At 46.0% G+C, this 18,415-nt stretch overlaps 1 protein-coding gene across 1 annotated transcript in view; it reads left to right on the top strand.

Annotated features, from left to right (window-relative positions):
- The first annotated feature begins 224 nt into the window (after nucleotides 1–224).
- KAZN (kazrin, periplakin interacting protein) overlaps nucleotides 225–18,415 on the top strand; it is a 200,781-nt gene continuing 182,590 nt past the window's right edge. Inside the window, exon 1 of the mRNA XM_027702887.1 lies at nucleotides 225–1,006. Within this exon, the coding sequence (XP_027558688.1) occupies nucleotides 886–1,006 (121 nt within the window). The 5' untranslated portion in view covers nucleotides 225–885. The remainder of the gene's footprint in view (nucleotides 1,007–18,415) is intronic.

The following is an 18,415-nucleotide window of genomic DNA, read 5'->3' as shown; positions in this document are numbered from 1 at the left end:
GGCAGCCGGGAGAGGGTTAAGTCAGGCTGTTCGCCGTTCCCTGCCTGAGTTAGCACTTCCAAGCGCCTCCAGGAGCGCTCCGGGAGCAGCCGCTGCATCCGGGCAGAGGGAGGAGGGACAGGCAGCCACTGCAGCAGGGCAGAGGATGTTACTTAACGTGGCTCCAGTCTCCTCCCCCTCGCCGGTTCGGCTGGGGGAAGGGGGGAGCGGGCTGTAGGGAAGGGATAAGCGGCGGGGGGGGTGATGCCGGGAGCTGCCGGAGCCCCCCGAGCGGAGCCCGCCCGCCGCAGCCCCGGGGCCGCCGGTCCCAGAGGGGGCCGCGTCCCCTGGAAGCCTCCTGTGACCTCCTGAGGTGAAGCTCGGGCTCAAAGCCCCGGGGAGAGGCGGAGAAGGATCTTTGCGGTGCTCCAGCATCCCCGGGGCCCTCGCAGCGGGAGGGTTGGAAGAACGGAGGCTCCCGGCTCCAGCATCCCGCGGTGGGAAAACTCCCGTGTTCCCGGCAGGGGATGTGCCCGGGCTCACGGACAAACTGCTGCTGGGTTTAGACACCTCGGGAGGAGAAGAACCTCATGACTTTGCTCAAACCATGGCAGAAACCCCCGAAGGGGCCAATCCTCAGTGCCTGGTGCTAATTTGTGCCTGAAGCCACCAGACCTGCCCAGGACGAATAAGAACCTCCTGGGACACGCACAGACTCTTAATTTTCCTCAATGAAAATACTGATGACACTCAACTGAAAACGTGTGCTGATACTGCCCCTTGAAAACAGGGAAAGGAGCATCCTGGGAGTTCCGGGAGAGGCACCATTGCTCCCTGGGGGTCTCCTCCTGCCCGCTGAGGATCTGTGGGGCACAGGAGCTTCTCAGAGCTGCTGGGCTCTGCTCCATGACTAACACAGAGGACGCTGAGAGAACTATGGACTCCCCTCCGGTGACCTCCAGCCCTGCACCAGGGCCTGTTACCTTCTCACAAGTTTTTGGGCAGCAGTGCCAGCTCATGGAAGCAGGTAAGAGAGGAACGTGTGCAGCTACCACCTTATAGCCCATCCCACCTCCTGGTTTGCAATGCCCTTAGTGTCCTCTCCCTGTCCTGTTTCCCAAGTTCTTCCCTAAAACCCAGTGTTTTCCAAAGGGAAAACTGGACCCCTCTTGCATTTGCACACCTGCCTCAGCTTCCCATGAGATGATTCCAAAGCTTTTTTGCCCAAATAGTTACAAATATGAGCAGGGGTTGGGATGGTTGTGTGGTTTTTGGTTAATGTGGACTGGAACAAGCTGCTCTTTCCTTGACACTGGAAGTCACTGTTGTGTTTTGGTGTGAACACAACACGTGTGGTGATTTTTCCATTTCAAAATCACGGCACCCAAAGTGGAGGTTGATTTGCTGTTTTGGAGGGTGATGCTGCAGTCCAGAGCATCTCCAGGTGTGTGGATCTCTGCTTTGGTGGTCAGGGCTGTGAAGGACAAAGTGTTTGTTGTTTTCCATTGCTTTCCTTGGTTGTCTGTGTTATTGTAGCATCTGGCAGCTCTGATCCTTTCCCCAGTTGTTTTCATACATTTATAAGTCTCTACAGATGGGCCTGGTTCTCTCTTGTCTGTGCCTTCTGGCTGTTAAGCAGGTGGTGTGGAACATGACTAATCCCAAATTTTCCATGTTTGCCTCTTGCTTTCATTAATTGTTCCTCACACTGGTTGTTCCTGGTGCTCTGAAGTACCAGTCCATGAAATGCCCCAGAGCTTTTGCTTTCACCCTACTTCATACCTGAGTTCCCAAATCTAATACACTGGATAAGGGATTTTACAAGACTTGTTCTCTTTTTCCTCTCCCTGCTGCCAGGTAGCTCTGAGGATGGATGTGTTTGTTTACTTGCTGTGGAGAAAGCCTGGCTTTCTGCAACGATGCCATAACAACACTTGCTCTGAATTTTTAGAGCCTAGAGATTGTATTTTAGGCTTGTTTTACCCAGACCTACTGGTACTTTAATACTGTTTGTGCTGGTGCAGATATCTTAGCACAAATATCCTCCAAAATGTCCCATCCTCTTTTTCTCTCCTCTTTTCTCTCTCTCCTCCCCAACCAATCCTGCAGCAAATGATGTTTGGATTGTATGTTTCTATTTCTGTGGTGAAATTCAAAATATCATGTTATTAGGGTTTCCTGCAGACCTTTTTGCAACTTCTGCTGTGCCTCTTGTAGTACTTTCACAGGCTGAGCTGGGTGACTGTTAGCTGACAGCTGAGCAGTTAATCAAGCCTGAGTTCATGCAGCTGCCTCCAAGGTAATGTCAGGCAGATCTCCAGGAGGGTTTGGTGTTAAACTTCCCTATTCCATGTCCTGGGATCAGTCCTAAGGCCGTGGATCCATGGTGTTGGATGTTACCTGAAGAGGAGATGTTTGAGAAAGCCCCAGTCCTGGGTTAGCAATTTGTTTCCCAAATTAGTGAGACCAACCAGGTGGAAAAAACACAGGTGGTAATTTTAATTTGGTTTGCTTTTGCATGTCCTTTCTTAGAGGAAAATGCCAGAGAGGAAACCTGTGACTCCAGGGCTTTTGAATCCCACTGCAGTAACCCAAGCAGAAGATTTTTTTCCTTCTGGTGGATTGTATTAGCAGGATTTTCTAGGTGTTCTCTCAGGTACAAGGTGTGTACAATGTAAGGATGTCTGCCATGGATGCCACTGACACCCCAAGTGATTTGAGCAGATTATATGTGTTTTCTATCCTTATGGTAATGGTAATTTATACTCAGCACACCTGAAAGCAGAACTTCAGCTGATATATTTGTGGCTCTGTCCGTGGTCATAGGCCCTCGAGGTGTGGGCAGGAGGGATGCCCTGAGGAAACAGGAATGGGCTCATGTTTGGGACATCAAACTCTGGTTACTTAGTTGTGTCCTGTGTCACTGGACAAATGGCATTTGGGGTAGAGCCATAAAAAGGCTCCATGTTGTGTAGGGCTGTGCAAATACAAACCATAAAAGCAGATCTTGCCCCTGTGATTCTCCCCAGTGACAATCCCTGAGGAGCTGTGAGGAGTCAGTTCTGACCCAAACAGCCCAAATCTCACAGGAAACACTTGCAGACACCCAGTGCCACATCGCTGGCATTGGTGACATTTGGGCTTCTTAATAACCCTGTGATGTGCTTGAATGATAAAGGTCTTGGCCTTAATTAAATGTCAGATGATGTGCCTGGAGAATTGCTGAGCTCCAGATAGATCACAGGCTCGACAGCACCTTTGATGCCCCACCTGGAACAAGCTCATGGGTTTTGTAGCTTCTGCCTTTGGTATAAGGACTCTTCTCCTCCAAATCCCCTGTGAGAAGAGCTGGGCTCTGCTGGCAAAACGTGCCTTGGGGGGTGTGGGGCATTATCTGTCCTTGATGGAGAGGAGCAGAGGGTGTGACACCCCCTTGCAAACGTCTCCCTTTCTCCCAGTGCTGCTCTTCAATAACTTGCTCTGCAAACCAAAAGCTGAATGTTGGAAAGTTAACCCTCCTCCTCCTCCCAACTGCACCTCGTCCCCATCCATGGAAACTTGGGAAGTTCTTCCGTGCAGCTGATTCTGCACAATTGGCTGATTATTCCAGCACAGCCCGTGGAGATTTGCATAATCACAGTATCAGTCTGATGATTGTGTTATCACATGGCAGCCCTGCCCCAGAGCTGCTCTGCCCTCTGCACAAGCACTTGCTCTTTATTTACCCTCTGGAGCACCGTTTGCTGGCACAGCACATGGGATGCTCCTTGGAAAGTTAAATTTCTCTCTTCCCATCCTATTGTACTGCCCCTTATCTCACCAATTTACTGCACCTCAATAACTTTGTTTGCTGGGATGTGTTCCCTGTGGTTACCTGGGTGTTTATTTGCCAGGAGCACAGGGAACAGTGCTCCCTGCTTTGGGAATTCACTGACAAAATTCCAGCTTCCCAAGGCAGTAAATCCTTGCTGTCACAGGCATTAAATACGGCTGATGCCTGAAAGATCTGTCATTGTCACCTGGGGATGTGGTCACATTTAGAGGGAGTTTGATTTCCAAAGAGGGGCTGTAATTCCTGCCTGGGGTGGCTCAGGGAATAAGGTTTCTGTTTCGTTGGCAAACCATGTGGGTTGGTGGGGTTTTGCCTTCTCCAACCTGACTGCAGGGCTGGTGATTTCCAAAAGCAGTAATTGGGAATTGGGCTGGATTCATAGCCCTGTCCTAAATCTTCCTGATCCCAGCAGAAATTCCCCTCTGCCAGGCAATGCTGGAGGATCTTTCCTGCTTGAAGCACAAATTTGAATCTGGCACAGGTACATGCCATAAATTTTACTGGTACCAAAATGAAAGGTTCTAATTTTTAATTTTAGGAGAAAAAGAAAAAGGTCTGAAAGATTTATGATTGGCACAACCGAACTTAAAAATGAGGGTGACTGAGAATTTGAAGGGTATTTCCCCTCTGTTCTCCCATGAAATATTGAATATGTGAAATGAGGCCTGGTCTCAAGGAGAGCTGAGGGCTTTCTAGAAGCTTGGCTTAGCAGAGAAACCATTTATTTTATACATGGGCAGATTCCAAGCAATTTGTTTGGTATAATGCAGTTTTCTGGATTTACCATCATGCATTATTCTCTGACTCACTGCTCCATTAGATTAATTGTCATTTTCCATCAATTCCTTGGCTCACAGACGCTACTGATTTTTTTTAGGCTCCCAATATTTTTTCTTTATGCCTTGCCAGTTAATTTTCCTTTGGTTATGAAATAAGGACCTTGATTGAAGATGTGACCAGAACGAGCAAGAAAGCAATTTGAAAATCGTCCAGACCCTGGGATTTTGCAGTGAATCTTTTCCATATTATCTTTCCATTACATATCCATCATGCAGCACTTGCAGGCTGTGTCCCACTCTGGTAGCTGCTCCCCAGCTGGATGTGAGCTTGGTTTGACTCCCAGGCTGAGTTTAGCTGTGCCACCGGGTACTGAGGGAGATGTCACAGAGTCCCAGAATGGTTTGGGTTGGAAGAGACCTTAAATCTCATCCAGTTCCACTCCCTTCCAGGGGCAGGGACACCTTCCACTAGATCAGGTTGCTCCAAGCCCTGTCCAACCTGGCCTTGAACACTTCCAGGGGTGGTTCCCATCAGATCTTTGCTGCTTCTGGGTTTCCTGATTTCAGAGCTCAGGTTCCAGCTCTGAGAGCATCTGATTAAACCTTTAGTGACAGCTTTTCTTTCCTCTCATGGACAACAAGAAAAAAACAGCATAAAATCTGCTTGGATCTGTTGGTCTGAGACCACACAGAATCCGGGCTGGGAATGTGTTCCCTGGTACTCAGTGCATCGGGTTTCCTGTGTGCATTAGTCAGTAATAAATCTTTCATGGTAACAAGCTGTTTATTTGCTCTCCCAGGAGAAGAGGGGGGTGTGGATGGCGAAGATGTTTTCAAATATGATTTGACAGCCCGGGTTAATTACTGTGCCTGGGGTTGGGTTTCCTGGTTTGGGGAAAGCAAGAGGCAGGAGCAGGTCTCAGGTGGGTGAAGTGAGGTGGGTTTGGTGATCCCCAAGGGCCTGGTCTTCCTGGGTGGGGGGGACCAGTGGTATCCTGGGTGAGGCATCAGTGACTCGTGATGCTCAGTCATGGAATGCTTTGGGTTGAAAGGGACCTTAAAGCTCATCTAATTCCCACCCCCTGCCATGGGCAGGGACACCTTCCACTAGCCCAGGTTGCTCCAAGCCCTGTCCAACCTGGCCTTGGACACTTCCAGGGATGGGGCAGCCACAGCTTCTCTGGGCAACCTGTGCCAGGGCCTCACCACCCTCACAGGGAGGAATTTTTTCCATTTTAGGTATCCAATTTAGGTATCCAACCCAAATTTCTTTCAGTGTGAACTCTCTGCTCCTTGTCCTGCCACTACAATGCAGAAACCTGAGGGTGTTGTGCTGCTGGCCAGCCCTGGAAGAGAAAACTGCCTGCAGCATCACAGAATTGCCTGTTATTCTGTTGAGACTTCATGGGGCAGAAATGTTGAGTTTTTACCTGTTACTAAACCTGCCTGCCCTGCAAGGTTTCTGTTCCCCGGGGTGGAGCTGTGGTCTGGGTTTACATGCTGGTGTCAGAACAGGCTTCAGCAGCTCGAAAACAACCACATAAATCTCTGTGCTCATCACTGTGGTGCTTGATAAAAGTCCCTGTCAGCTTTCCATGTATGATACTGTCATGCTAAATCACCTTGTGTGTGTTGGTGTGGAAAGGAGTGTCATTTTTGTCAAAACCAAATCCCTGTTTTCCCGAGATGACGAGGAAGTGTCAGAAACCAACTGCTCCAGCAGCCCCTGGAGTTCTGTGTTTTAGGTGAGAACTGGATAATCTGATCCTCTCCAGCTCCAGCACTTGAATTAATGTCATTTCCCTCTTCCCAGAAAAGCAAATAGTAAAAATGCTCCTTGACAGGTGATGTGCTCCTGCCTGAGCTGAATAGATTCAGGGGCCACACGAATGAAATGGGAAGGTCACTAATATTTTTCTCTTCCACCCAGTGGAATGAGCTGTTATTAGGGATAAAAAGAAGTGACATTTATCTCCCTCTCTTCACTTCATTAGGTAGCCCTGTGCTCCCAGGAGGAAAAGAGTGGATGGAGTCCACTTGCTGTCTATGTCTTTTATTGCTTTACTGTATTATCCTTTTAATCCCACAAATATTGGGCCATTGCTGTTTGCTCAGGAAGCTGCAGGTGACCCTGGGGCTGCACAAGGCTCTGAAGGGCAAAGGCACCACAGACAAGGTCTTTTAATACTCAAAAATATAAATGAGAAGTGCATGAGAGATCAATGAAGACACAATTTCAGTGGGCAAAGTGGGGTGTAAGAGACTGGAGGGTTCATTATCTGTGAGGGGATTTCCTGCTGTGGCTCATTTCAGACTGGAAAAGCCCATGGGAACTGGAATTGCAGTGCCTGGCTGGGACAGGGGGTCAGGGGTCTCTCACAGCAGAGATCAGATGTTTCTGATGGCCAGATGGTGTCCTGAGGGTGATGGATTGTACCTCCTTGGGAGAGGGGAGAAAAACAGTATTTTCCAAAAATGGGGATGTAGGGAGTTTGGGTGTTAAAGAGACAGTGAAAGTTGGACTTGGGCTGGAGCTGAATCCACATTTCCTTGGATTCTCCAGGCTTTACTCCCTGCAGAACTACCCTGGACTTCTGGGGTCCTGTTGAACAGGCAGCACATTTGGGAGCTGAGGTGCCCAGTGCTGTGGGGCTGCATCCCACCCCCTCTGTGGCCAAGTAATTCCTCTGTCACTTCACCCCTTATCCCATGTAGATGTGATTAATCTGCTTAAAACCAGCCCAGCCCCTGAGGGGGAGCAGCAGTGACCATGGGTGCACCATCAACTGTGAAATTCTATCCATGTACCTACATCTATTTATATGATGCACAGCAGGAGGGGTTTATCCTTCAAACAACAAGGAGAAGCTTTTCCCAAATGTTATGACTGTCATAAACCATCGAGTATCTGACAAAAAAAAAACCAAACCAACAACAGAAAACAGAAGGAAAATATTGAACGTATTTTTCTTGCATAAATTAAATATAAATTGTTCCCTGTCATCTCAACAGACTTGATTATTACACCATCTGTATGTGAACCACTTGTGAGCTGATTTACTCCTGATTCAATTATGGGCAGGGTTCATCTGCCCTCCTGATGGACAAATTTGGTTTTGTCAATTAATGCTCCTGAATAGCAAAGTATATGGATGTAATAACTCCTTGCAATTGCAACCCTCATGTTTTTATGACACCAAAATAATGAACTGAAAATGTGTGTATGATTGGATTTGCAGCTACAAACAGGAGTTAGTTATTATTCTTCCTATGGAGGTCTTGGAGGCAATTTTAATGGCCATGCATTAATAGAAAGGAAAAGGGGATGAAAGACATGAAGCAAAGCTTTGCCTTTGCTCTGGCTTTATCCTGTTTTATGGTAGGTGGGGATTTTTGAGAATCGTGTAAATGGATATTTTTTCCTAAGTTCTGATGTGAAATAATGAAAGTATTTTACTAGAACACATCCAGGCCATCAGCATGTGAACTGGGAGAGCAGCTGAACGAGGCTGAGGTGTTATTGCCTTTGTGCTTTATTACCCTGGTTGATGCAATGGCTGCAGTGATGTGAGACCTTCCAAAACTGAACATTCCTACAGAGCCAGAAGACAATACTCTCAAAATACCCATATGCTATCTTGGCTGGGAATGAAATAATGTATGAGATTTAAACATGGGAAAAGTGTCTGAATAGGGAAAATGTGTTTGATTCCATTAGTTTTGGGAATGAAAATGTGGCATCACCAAACCTCTGTGTAAAGAGAAAACAGGTTGGGAGAGAGAAAGGGATGTTTTTATTCCTGCAGAAGAGAAAGATGATGCTGCAGTGTCCCAAGAGTTGTGGCAGATGGGTTGCAAATGAGGAATATTGCATTTTTGCAGTATTATCCTGTAATACCATAATTATCCAAAAAGCACCTATTTAAGGGCTCCCAGCACAGCATCCAGAGCTGGTGACCTTGGAGCAAACTGCCCCCACTCTGGTTAATGGCACGACCTGCTCACCCCAGGGCTGCTCTGCCAGCTGGGCTGTGCTGCCTCTGGTGAGGAGAGCAAGTTCCAGGCAATTAAATTTATTTGCATTTCCACTATTCTTTTATTTTCCTGCTCACCCATTACTCGAGCAGGGCAGTTATGGTGGGTTATATTCTGTGTGCACAGCACTGACTCTCTTTTGTGAGGGGGCTGGAAGTGCTGCCCTCAACCAAATGGTTAAAAAAGCAAATAAGTTAAATTCCAGGGAATTCAGAGTGTGTCTGTCAAAGCTTGGCAAAACAAAAGGCATCTGATGCTGTGAGTTACAGCAAAAAGAAGTTTCATCCTCCCTGCAGCATCTTTCTGCCTGGATAAAAACAGTCTGTCCCTGGTTTGAGCTGCTCAGGTTCTCTTACACAGGTGTTGCCTGTCATGAGCTGGATTTTGCAGACACCAAAACAAGGGCACAATCTGCTTCAGTGGCTGCAGAACTCACCAGCTCAGCCTCAGGTTTGCCAGGAATATCCCTGAGGAATGCTGAGTGATGGGGCTGTGGCTGCTGCAGGAAGGCTGGAAAGGGGCTTTTTGCAAAGACATGGAGTGACAGGACAAGAGGAATGGATTCGTATGGACAGAGGGCAGGGAGAGAGGGGATATTGGGAATAAATCCTTCCCTGTGAGGGTGGGGAGGCCCTGGCACAGGTTGCCCAGAGAAGCTGTGGCTGCCCCATCCCTGGAAGTGTCCAAGGCCAGGTTGGACGGGGCTTGGAGCAACCTGGGCTGGTGGAAGGTGTCCCTGCTCAGGGCAGGGGTTGGGACTGGAAGAGCTTTAAGGTCCTTCCAACCCAAACCATTCTGGGATTCTGTGATTCCATGATCAGCAGCACTTGTGTGCTCAGCTGGGAGTGTATGGTGATTTCTACAGGCTGCAAATAAGGGTTTGATTCTTTCCTGGCTGCACTGGAAGCTTTGCAGGGCAAGTGCAGGTGGTTCAAAGGTACTTCAGTTCCCTTAAATGTGTTAGAAATATTCAGAGTGACCTGGCTGCGGCATCATACAGCTCTGGGAACATTTATTTACTCTATTTATCCATATTTCCCAGCTGCTGGGAAGTCTGGGAAGGCTCCAGTAATGAGTCGAACAAAAGGTTAAATCAAGATGCCATTTTTATGATTGCAGTGGATTGGAGCTCCTTGCTCTGTTTTTCACCTGTGGACAGGTAATGATGGCAAAGGACTCTTAAAAAAATAGCTCTTTTAAAATTCTCCCTAAATAATCCAGTCCCTCTGTCAGACACAGCTCTCCATCAACCTGTGGCTGATACCCACGACCTGAATAATTCTGTTTTTCTGGAAAAGCTGGTGTTTCTGACATCAGTGTCCTTCCTGCTGTGGTGCTGACCCCCGGTGGCTGCTGCCTGGTGTCTCCTGCTGTGCTGTGGGAAAACAGCTCCTGCCTGGATCCTGATTCCCTATCAAGCACCTGTTTTAAAGTAAAAGAAGTTTTGGCAAAAAAACCCCACCAAAAACCAAAACTTTTTCTTGACATGTACTCTGAGACAGAGCACAAATATTCTCTAGGAAACTTAAAACCTTTTTTTTTCCTTCCCCCTCCTCTTCCCCCCCCCCCTTTTTTTCCTTTTTCTTTCCTTTTTATGTATATATTCAGCTTGGGCAGCAGGTTTCCAGTGGCCCACTGCAGACCTGAGAGCAGTTTGTTTTTCACCAGCTTATCTATCAGTGTGCTGTGTGTTTAAGATGCTGATAACACACTGACTCAAAAAACAGTGATCCATCATCCCAAATTCCTATGGATTTGAGTCAGGCTACTGGGATGGGCAGCCCCAGCTGAGCTGGTTGCTTTAAAAAAGGAATAAGTAGGGAAAAGACTTTTTGGACTTGAATTTCTGAATGTCCTCTACAAATACTTGTGTTTTCTTAGTTGGAAGCTGAGATTTTCTTGTTCCCCCCCCTCAAGAATTAGGGGTTTAGTAAATAATGTGGAAAGTACAGCAAACATATCAAGTTACAAATACCAACTACCCAAATTTATAAGGTGGGATTTATTTCCTGTAAACAGCAAAATACTGCTTTTGTAGATTAAAAAAAAAACCAACAAACACACAAAAAACCCCACAAAACCTTTTATCTTTAAGGCAAACTGTAAATGAACTAGAAGGGTAATTTAACATTCACAGTTGGTTAAATGGGATTAACTCCTGTGAAGATTTATTATACATGTTTAGGAACCCCAGAGAAACCATTTCAGTTGTTAGATTTTTTTTCTATAAAGTTCTGCATTTTATTTAAATTTAATATTCCTTAGAATCAGAGATGGATGAAATTAGTACCAACATTTCCATTTAAAATCTTAATGTTCACTATGTGGAAAAAACCCAAGTCAACATAATCCCCAGTTTGGATGGCAAAAGACACACAAGAAAGTTTAAAATACAAATGAGCTTCTCAAGGACCGAACTGCCTGGATCTGATTGCATCTAATGCTAATTATGCTATTGATCTTGAGCATTTTACTGTATTCCAGCTATTGCCAGCCATTAATCACATATTTAGGTTTATCCAAAGAAAACTCCAAACTCAGGCTGCAGCTGCTGCTTTTCCTGTGAGCAGAACAGGGGGTTAATTTGATTTTTCTCTTTCTTTCTCCCCCCCTTCTCTTCCAGTTTTTCTAACCCAGCTGGTCCCAGTTACCTGGGAATGCCCAGTGCTGTTTGACTGCACTCCAGGAATGTTCTGTTTTCCCTGTGGAGGGAGGGATTTTGTTATGTTAACTCTCACTGAGCGGGGTAATGTTCCACTTGAGGTTTGCTGCCTTCATTCTTCTTGATTGAATTAGGCAATCGTGGCTCAGACTGATGCTTTTTTCCCCCCCTCCTCTTTCCCTTGGGGAGGACATTTAGTAATAAATTTAAAATGATTAATGGGGGAGTGGGGCTGTGATGGTTTCTTTTGAGTAGAAATTGTTGGGGTTTGATACCCCTGTGATCTGCAAGGGGGATTATTGGTGTTTTGGCCGGGCTGTTTCCCTTTCTTTTTGCTGGGCCGTGGCAAATGTGGGTTTGGCAGTCTCAGCACAGGGCTGGGGAGGATTTCCAGGGCTCCAGTCTTTTCGTCTGTAGGTTTTGCACATCTTCATGGACTAATATTCTAACGTGGCTCGTGCTGCTCTCGGTTCACTTTGCACCAAAAGCAGCTGATTTATAGAATTCCCGGGAACAGGCCAGGAGAGGGAGGCAGAGTACACTGCAAAGCTGAGCTCCCTTCCAGCCCAACTCAAATTCGTCCGAGTTTATGGGTGTAAAAATGTTCACGGATGCATCAAACCCCCAGAGCAGGGTGAGCACAGGGCTCCCTCCTCTCCGTGTCCCCAGTCAGTGCTGGGCTCTTACTGGTGGCAAAGTGCTTCCAGTACGAGCTGTGCTGCTGGTTCTCCCTCATTTGTGGGATCAAGTGAGGCTGTTCTGGGCTCAGGTTACCCCAATCCCTCCATCTGATCGTCCCTCCATCCCTCCACACCACCCATGGAGCTCTCAGCCCTTTGCTGGGAGCTCACGACATCCTGAAGCTGGATGGGGCCTGTCTGGCTTCAATCTAATTCCATGAGATGATAACTCTTTCAGATTAGCTGATCTGTACAGATTTAGGTTCATTTCAGGGTAATTGGGCTGATTTAATGTAATTTTATGATTACAGGCAGCAGCGTTTGGTTTATCAAATGGGCCATATTTGATAGAAATCAAATTTGCCCTGAGGATTTGAGCCCAGGAAACATTCAGTGGTAAGGATGATGTGCTGGTGATCTCACCTGCAGGGGGGAAAAAAAAGAAACAAAAGTTTCAAAATCAGAGCTTTTGCATCTGTGGCTTTTTCTATTGTGAGAATTTTCTTAGTTTCATGAGTTGAAGCCTCTCAAAGTGAACATTGAAATCCAAACAGAAAAATGAGTATTGTCTTAGCAGTAGCTGTTATCTGCCATTTTCCTGTAAAAAGGACATTTCAAGGAAATAAAAAGTATTTGGGGAAACTGTAGCTCTTACAAGAGTCACATCAAGGGCCTTTCATGCTTCTGGGGATCAATCCAAATTCATCTGTGAGTTTTTCTGTCATTGTGCTCTGTGTAAAAGTTTTGTTTGATGTCCCAGACAACCTTGAAAATTCTTCTGGACTGCATCAATTTGATTTAATTCAGCTTCATATTAGAGGAGATGATCTCAAATCAGCCTGGAGCACCCACACTGTGCTTACTGCAGGATTTAGGATGGATGCCAGGACAGTGTGACCAAGGGAATGACAAAAGTCTTTGTGTCATGAGTAAATGTAAGGAAAATGAAACTCCTGCTTGGTGTTGCTTGCAGCTCCACAAGGGAACACAGAGCCACCCAGGTCACCCCAAAAATAATTCTGGGAATGAAGCTTTGGGCAAGCTGCACACAGAATTTCCTGCCAGAGAAGCAGTTTTAGCTAAATAAAATTCCAGTGAACAATTACTCATAATTCAGTGCTAAATCCTGTTGGAGAATTGCTCTTGGTAACTCTTATATTATTAATTAGTTCAACTAACGTGAGGGATTAATAAATATTGCAATGCTCTTGATGAACAGTTATCTGTTTGTTCCCATTTTAAAACAGCATACCTGAGGAATGAAGGTTTTTTCCTCATTTTTGGTAGGTAAAGAGATACTTTCACTTTGCAGACACCCTGGTGTGTGAGAGGAGCCCGTGGTGGCTGCTGGGTCTGGGCCAGGGAGGACACCTAAAATACAGGACTCTTCCAACAGGTGTATTCCTTTAAATCCCAGAATGGTTTGGGTTGGAAGGGACTTTAAACCTTGTTGTGTTCCACCCCCTGCCACGGGCAGGGACACCTTCCACCAGCCCAGGTTGCTCCAAGCCCTGTCCAACCTGGCCTTGGACACTTCCAGGGATGGGGCAGCCACAGCTTCTCTGGGCAACCTGTGCCAGGGCCTCCCTTCTTCTCAGGGAAGAATCTCTTTACAATATCCATCTAACCCTGCCCTCTGGCAGTGTGAATCCATTCCCCTTGTCCTGTCACTCCAGGCCCCTGTAAAACATCCCTTTCCAGCCACCCGTGGTGGGATCAGGGCGGGATCAGCCCCGAGAGCAAAGCAGAGCCGAGATCAGTTGGTGCTGCTCTGACCTGCTGAGTGTTTTTGTTGCTCACCTTCCTGCACGAGCAGCCTGACAATTAACCACGACATTTCTTGTTAGGAAATAAACTCCCCGTGCCATTTTCTGCTTATTGGTACCTTTTTTTTTTTTTTCAATCCTCTTTACAAGTCTAAGCCATTAACAGCCTAATGCATCACCTCGATGGTGATTTTAAATGGTGCAGTGTCATCACCCAGGAGTCACAGAGCACAGCTAACCTGGGGCCAGGCAACTGCAAGGTCAGTGTGATAAGGCACCACCTCCCAGTATCAGAGGTATCAAAGCTGGCAGTGGGGAGGGACCACAACACCCATGAACCTGCCCTGGTGCCAGACTGCAGCAGAAATGAGGAAGGATTGGTGTTTATCGAGAATCCCTCTTGTCACAGAGGTTTGTTGCCTCAAACCCACGATCTCCTGGAGTTCTTGGGTGCTGAGGGGGTTCTTAGGCTGGGGAATGGCTCCTTGCATTTGCTTTACTGCATGGAAGGAAGGGTGTCCACCATGAGATCCTGCCTTTCAGGGTCTGTTTTTGTGTGTGTTGTGAAATACTTCTCAAGTATCACCCGTGGTCCGTTATTTCCTTTAATAAGCAGAAATAAGCCCCTGATGAGGAAGGAGTTGCCAGGGTTGTTGTATTTTGGTGGAGAGTAATGTGTTTGAAGAAGGGTGTTTGCCTTATTTTCTGGGGCTGGCGTGGTTAATAAATGGATGAATAATTAAGTAAACTTATCCATAATTAACTCCACAGCCTGTGGGCATATGACCAAATTGGACAGACCTCTTGTCAAGGCATATATATTAGCCCTTGGAAGAAATCTCAATTCTTTATGGAAGAGCAGGTTTCTCTGAGCAAATATTAGCTGAATTTCCAATTAGTTTAATAAATATATTTTCTTTTGTTTGTATTTATTTTACAAATATCCTTTATTGTTTTACTGCTGATGTCTCATCCTGCATGGCATGATTTATGTCTTTCTATCAAATGCTTGAAGCTTCACCGTGTTACTGTGCTATTCCATATAGAAAATTGTGTAAAGAGTTGTAAAACTTTTTGATGGAATTAAAGATGTAAGTTCACTGTGACTCAGGGGAAATGAAGGGCTACAGAAAATGAGGTATTCTCCTAGATGTATTTTTTTTTCAGCCTGGATATTTTACTACTTCAGCTTTGCACCCAAATTTTTTGTTTAGCTTTTATCAACTTATGTTATCATTCTTGTAAAAAAACCCTTAAATGGTTGTTGGATGAAGATAAGTGTTGTTGCAGGTGTATTTTGAGATTGAGGTATTGGGTAAGGATCTGGTCCTTGAAGGTCCTGGAAGTGTTTCAGCAGCTCTGGTTCCCCTTTGCTGCTTGGGCTGTCCAGGAGCACTGAGCAGCAGGGTCAGTGGAACATCTCCTCTGTTGTTATGGGAACACCAGCAGTGGGGTGCCAGGGAAGGCAGCAGAGATGGTGTTTGTTGAATGACATGTAAAATCAGGTTTTGCTCTTCTCCTCAGAGAAATCTCCACTGTTGCCTTTGCAGTGCTGCTCTGAATACACGATGCTTGGAAACAGAGCAGGGTTTGGAGGTGTAACCTGTGCTGGTAACAAATGCACTTCATTTCCGTGTGCTATTGCCATGCAAGCATCTGAATGCTGTCATTTGGGATGTGCATCTCCATCCTTTCCTGCACTGTTACAATAACTCAGTCACAGCTGCTCAAGATGTGGGAAATTCCTGTTTGCAGCTGCCCCAAAGATTGTGCAGTTCAATGAATTATCAGGGGCTTCAGGGCCTGAGGTTCAGTGCAGGGTCAGTGCTACACCACCCCTATTTCACACTGTACAGGGTGTCTAATACAAACCAACTTGCATTTGGAGGGGCTTCTCCTCTTTGAAGAACGAATAAAAACCATGAGGTGAAATCTGGAGGGATTTTAGGGTGAGAACACGCAGACAAGGCGGCTCCAGCACAGCTGTGCTTTGAGCCATAAATATTCAGAGACCAGGGGGGAAATCTCCTCACCCATGGGTGGAGAGACTCCAGCCCAGCACATCCTGCTTTACCCAGCTCATCCAGCCCAGCAGATGCTGCCCATCCTTTTCCATGGTCGTGCATCCCAGGCTGGCACTGGAATATACGTGGTCATAAAACTTCCCGACCAGGCGTCTGAGACTTGTAACTTTTGGAAGCTGTTTCACTATAAACTCATTTTCCTCTGTTTTGGGTGGAGAATATACAAGCTGTGCAGCTTAAAAGTTTATTTAAAAGGTTTTTTCCTACTTTAAGACGAGGCATTTTGGAGCCCGTTCAAGCATTGAGCTCCGAGCAGCAGCAAAGTATTTCATTTCATTACTTTCCCCTCCGTGTTTCTCCCTAAAAACGTCTGAGGCACACATAACATTAGAGCTGCTTGAATGCCTAACAGTAAAACTGCAGGAACTTGGGCGCTGCATCCCATTGGAAATTCAAATGGGGTTTCTGGGGGGAATCTCAATCCGTCTGTCAGGCACGGGCTGGGAGGAGGGGCTGATGTTCCGGGAGTCAGCATTTGTGTAATCGTTTGGGTACATGATGTGCGGCACGGAGGGATCTGAGCAGTGTAAAAACCTCATGTTTTAAAGAACAGAGCGGGGAAAACCGAAGATGATGTTTTTCTTTCCTGAAAACGGGGAGTTGTCTCCGGTTACTGTGTAATTCTCCGAAGTGCTGAGAATTCTAAACTCTCTCCGGTGCTTCTGGAAGTGTCTCGCTGTGCCAAAGGCACTCCGGGGGTAGCGCCTGGATCTCCCCGGGTGAGGGAGAGGTGATGCTGAACGAGGGGGTTTATGCTGTTGTGTCCCCCCCAGACACACATTTTGCCTTCCAGATTTTTTTTTGGGGGGGGGGGGTTAATTCACCAGATTATTTCACATAACTACAAGAAAAATTACTAAAGCACTATCCCTTCCATTTTTTCTCTTAAATATTATTTCATGGTTGTTATTATTCCATTTCTCACTCTCTTCTTTCCTCCTTTTACCTACAAGCTGCTGCTCATTAATACCAAATTTAAGTTTGGTAACACCGCAGGGTGTTGCTGAATGAAAGAGAAAATCCGCCCCGTACTTTCATCATTTTTAAGTATTACAGTAGGAAAAAGAAATGGAAATGTTGCAAGCAAACAAGAAATGCAAATGTGTGTTTTACCCGCTGATGAACTATGGAGAATTTTGTTATTTTGGATTTTTTTTTTAATCTGACCCAAATGTTGATTTTTAATTTAGTTTTTTTGCTAGTTCTGTGTATCATCAATAGAAACATGTTGGGCTTGATGACAGTCATAGCCTTGTAACAGTCACTGTTTTTAAACAGAGTGAGAACGGTCTGGAGTAAAGCTGTGCTTTATTTTCCAATCAAAAATAAACACTCCTCAGTCCAAGCTTCTCATCCTCCTTGAGAGACTTTACCAATGTCCTCATGCCTTGGATTTGGAAGGGAACAAATGAGGCACCAGGTAATGAAAATCAGCCATGTAGGGTTTTAGATAACTCGGTTTGTCCTTTCTCTTGTCAAAGACACAAATGCCCATTACTCTGCTCAAAACTCATCAGAAGAAATCCTCTTTTTGTCCAGAAAAAACTACTCCATATGGTAATGTCATCACAAAAGATTGTCATCATCTGTTGATTATCCCCTCCAGATACCCCAGTAATAGAATCATTATATAAAAAAGAAATAAGAATGTTACAATTCCTTGTTGCAAATCTGATTGACTTTTGTTTCTCTGGGAAGGTACAACATTCTCTTTGGTTTTAATTCCTTCCCTTCTCTGAGAGCACTTCATTTCAGGGGCTGTTTAGCCACTGAATTGCAGAGGAGCAGGTGTGTGAAGTCTGAAGAACATCTGTGTGACTGAGGCTGAAAACATTATGGCCATTATGGTGGAACAGGCAATAATCTCTTTGGGCTGATGTGCTGAAACCTGGGGCACAGACCTGTGTGTGTGTGTGTGTGCCTGGGAAAACATCCTGAAATGTGGGGCACAGACCTGTGTGTGTGCCTGGGAAAACATCCCCCTTTCCTGCTCTGCCAGCTGGGAATTGTGTGTTGGCTTCTCGGAGTGTGAATCACAAACCAACCTGGGCAAAGGGCACCTCCTTGTTCCAGAGTGGGAAAGCTCTGACCAAGGTCTGATCTGATGAGTTTGCCAACAAAAGCTGCTTTTTTTTTTTGGATAAGCGAGTTTGGACTCTCTTTAACTGGTGTGAGGCATAAAACAAGGGGGAAAAAAAAATCTAAACCCTGTCCTTGTTTGAGGAGCTTTGAGTGTTCAGGCCTTTCTTTGTGGTTTTGAAGTCAGAACAAAGTATTCTTGAGGTTTTAGCTTGGAAACTTAAGTTTATCTGAAGGCTGGGGAGAATATTCTGGAGAAAAAGAAACTCGGGGAGGACCTTCTTGCTCTCTACAACTCCCTGAAAGGAGGTTGTAGCCAGGTGGGATTTGGACTTTTCTCCCAGATAACAAGAGGAAATGGCCTCAAGTTGTGCCAGAGCAGGTTTAGTTGGATTTTGGGGAACATTTCTTCCCTGAGAGGGGTGTCAGGCCCTACAGTGGGCTGCCCAGGGAGGTGATGGACTCACCATGCCTGGAAGTGTTCAAAGAACATGTAGATGTGGTGCTTGGGGACAGGGT

The sequence above is a fragment of the Neopelma chrysocephalum genome, unplaced genomic scaffold, assembly GCF_003984885.1.
Source record: "Neopelma chrysocephalum unplaced genomic scaffold, ASM398488v2 Primary Assembly neopelma1_200, whole genome shotgun sequence".
NCBI classification, from domain to species: Eukaryota; Metazoa; Chordata; class Aves; order Passeriformes; family Pipridae; genus Neopelma; species Neopelma chrysocephalum.
Note: the sequence above shows the minus strand (reverse complement) of the source record. Positions and strands in the feature narration are given on the sequence as shown.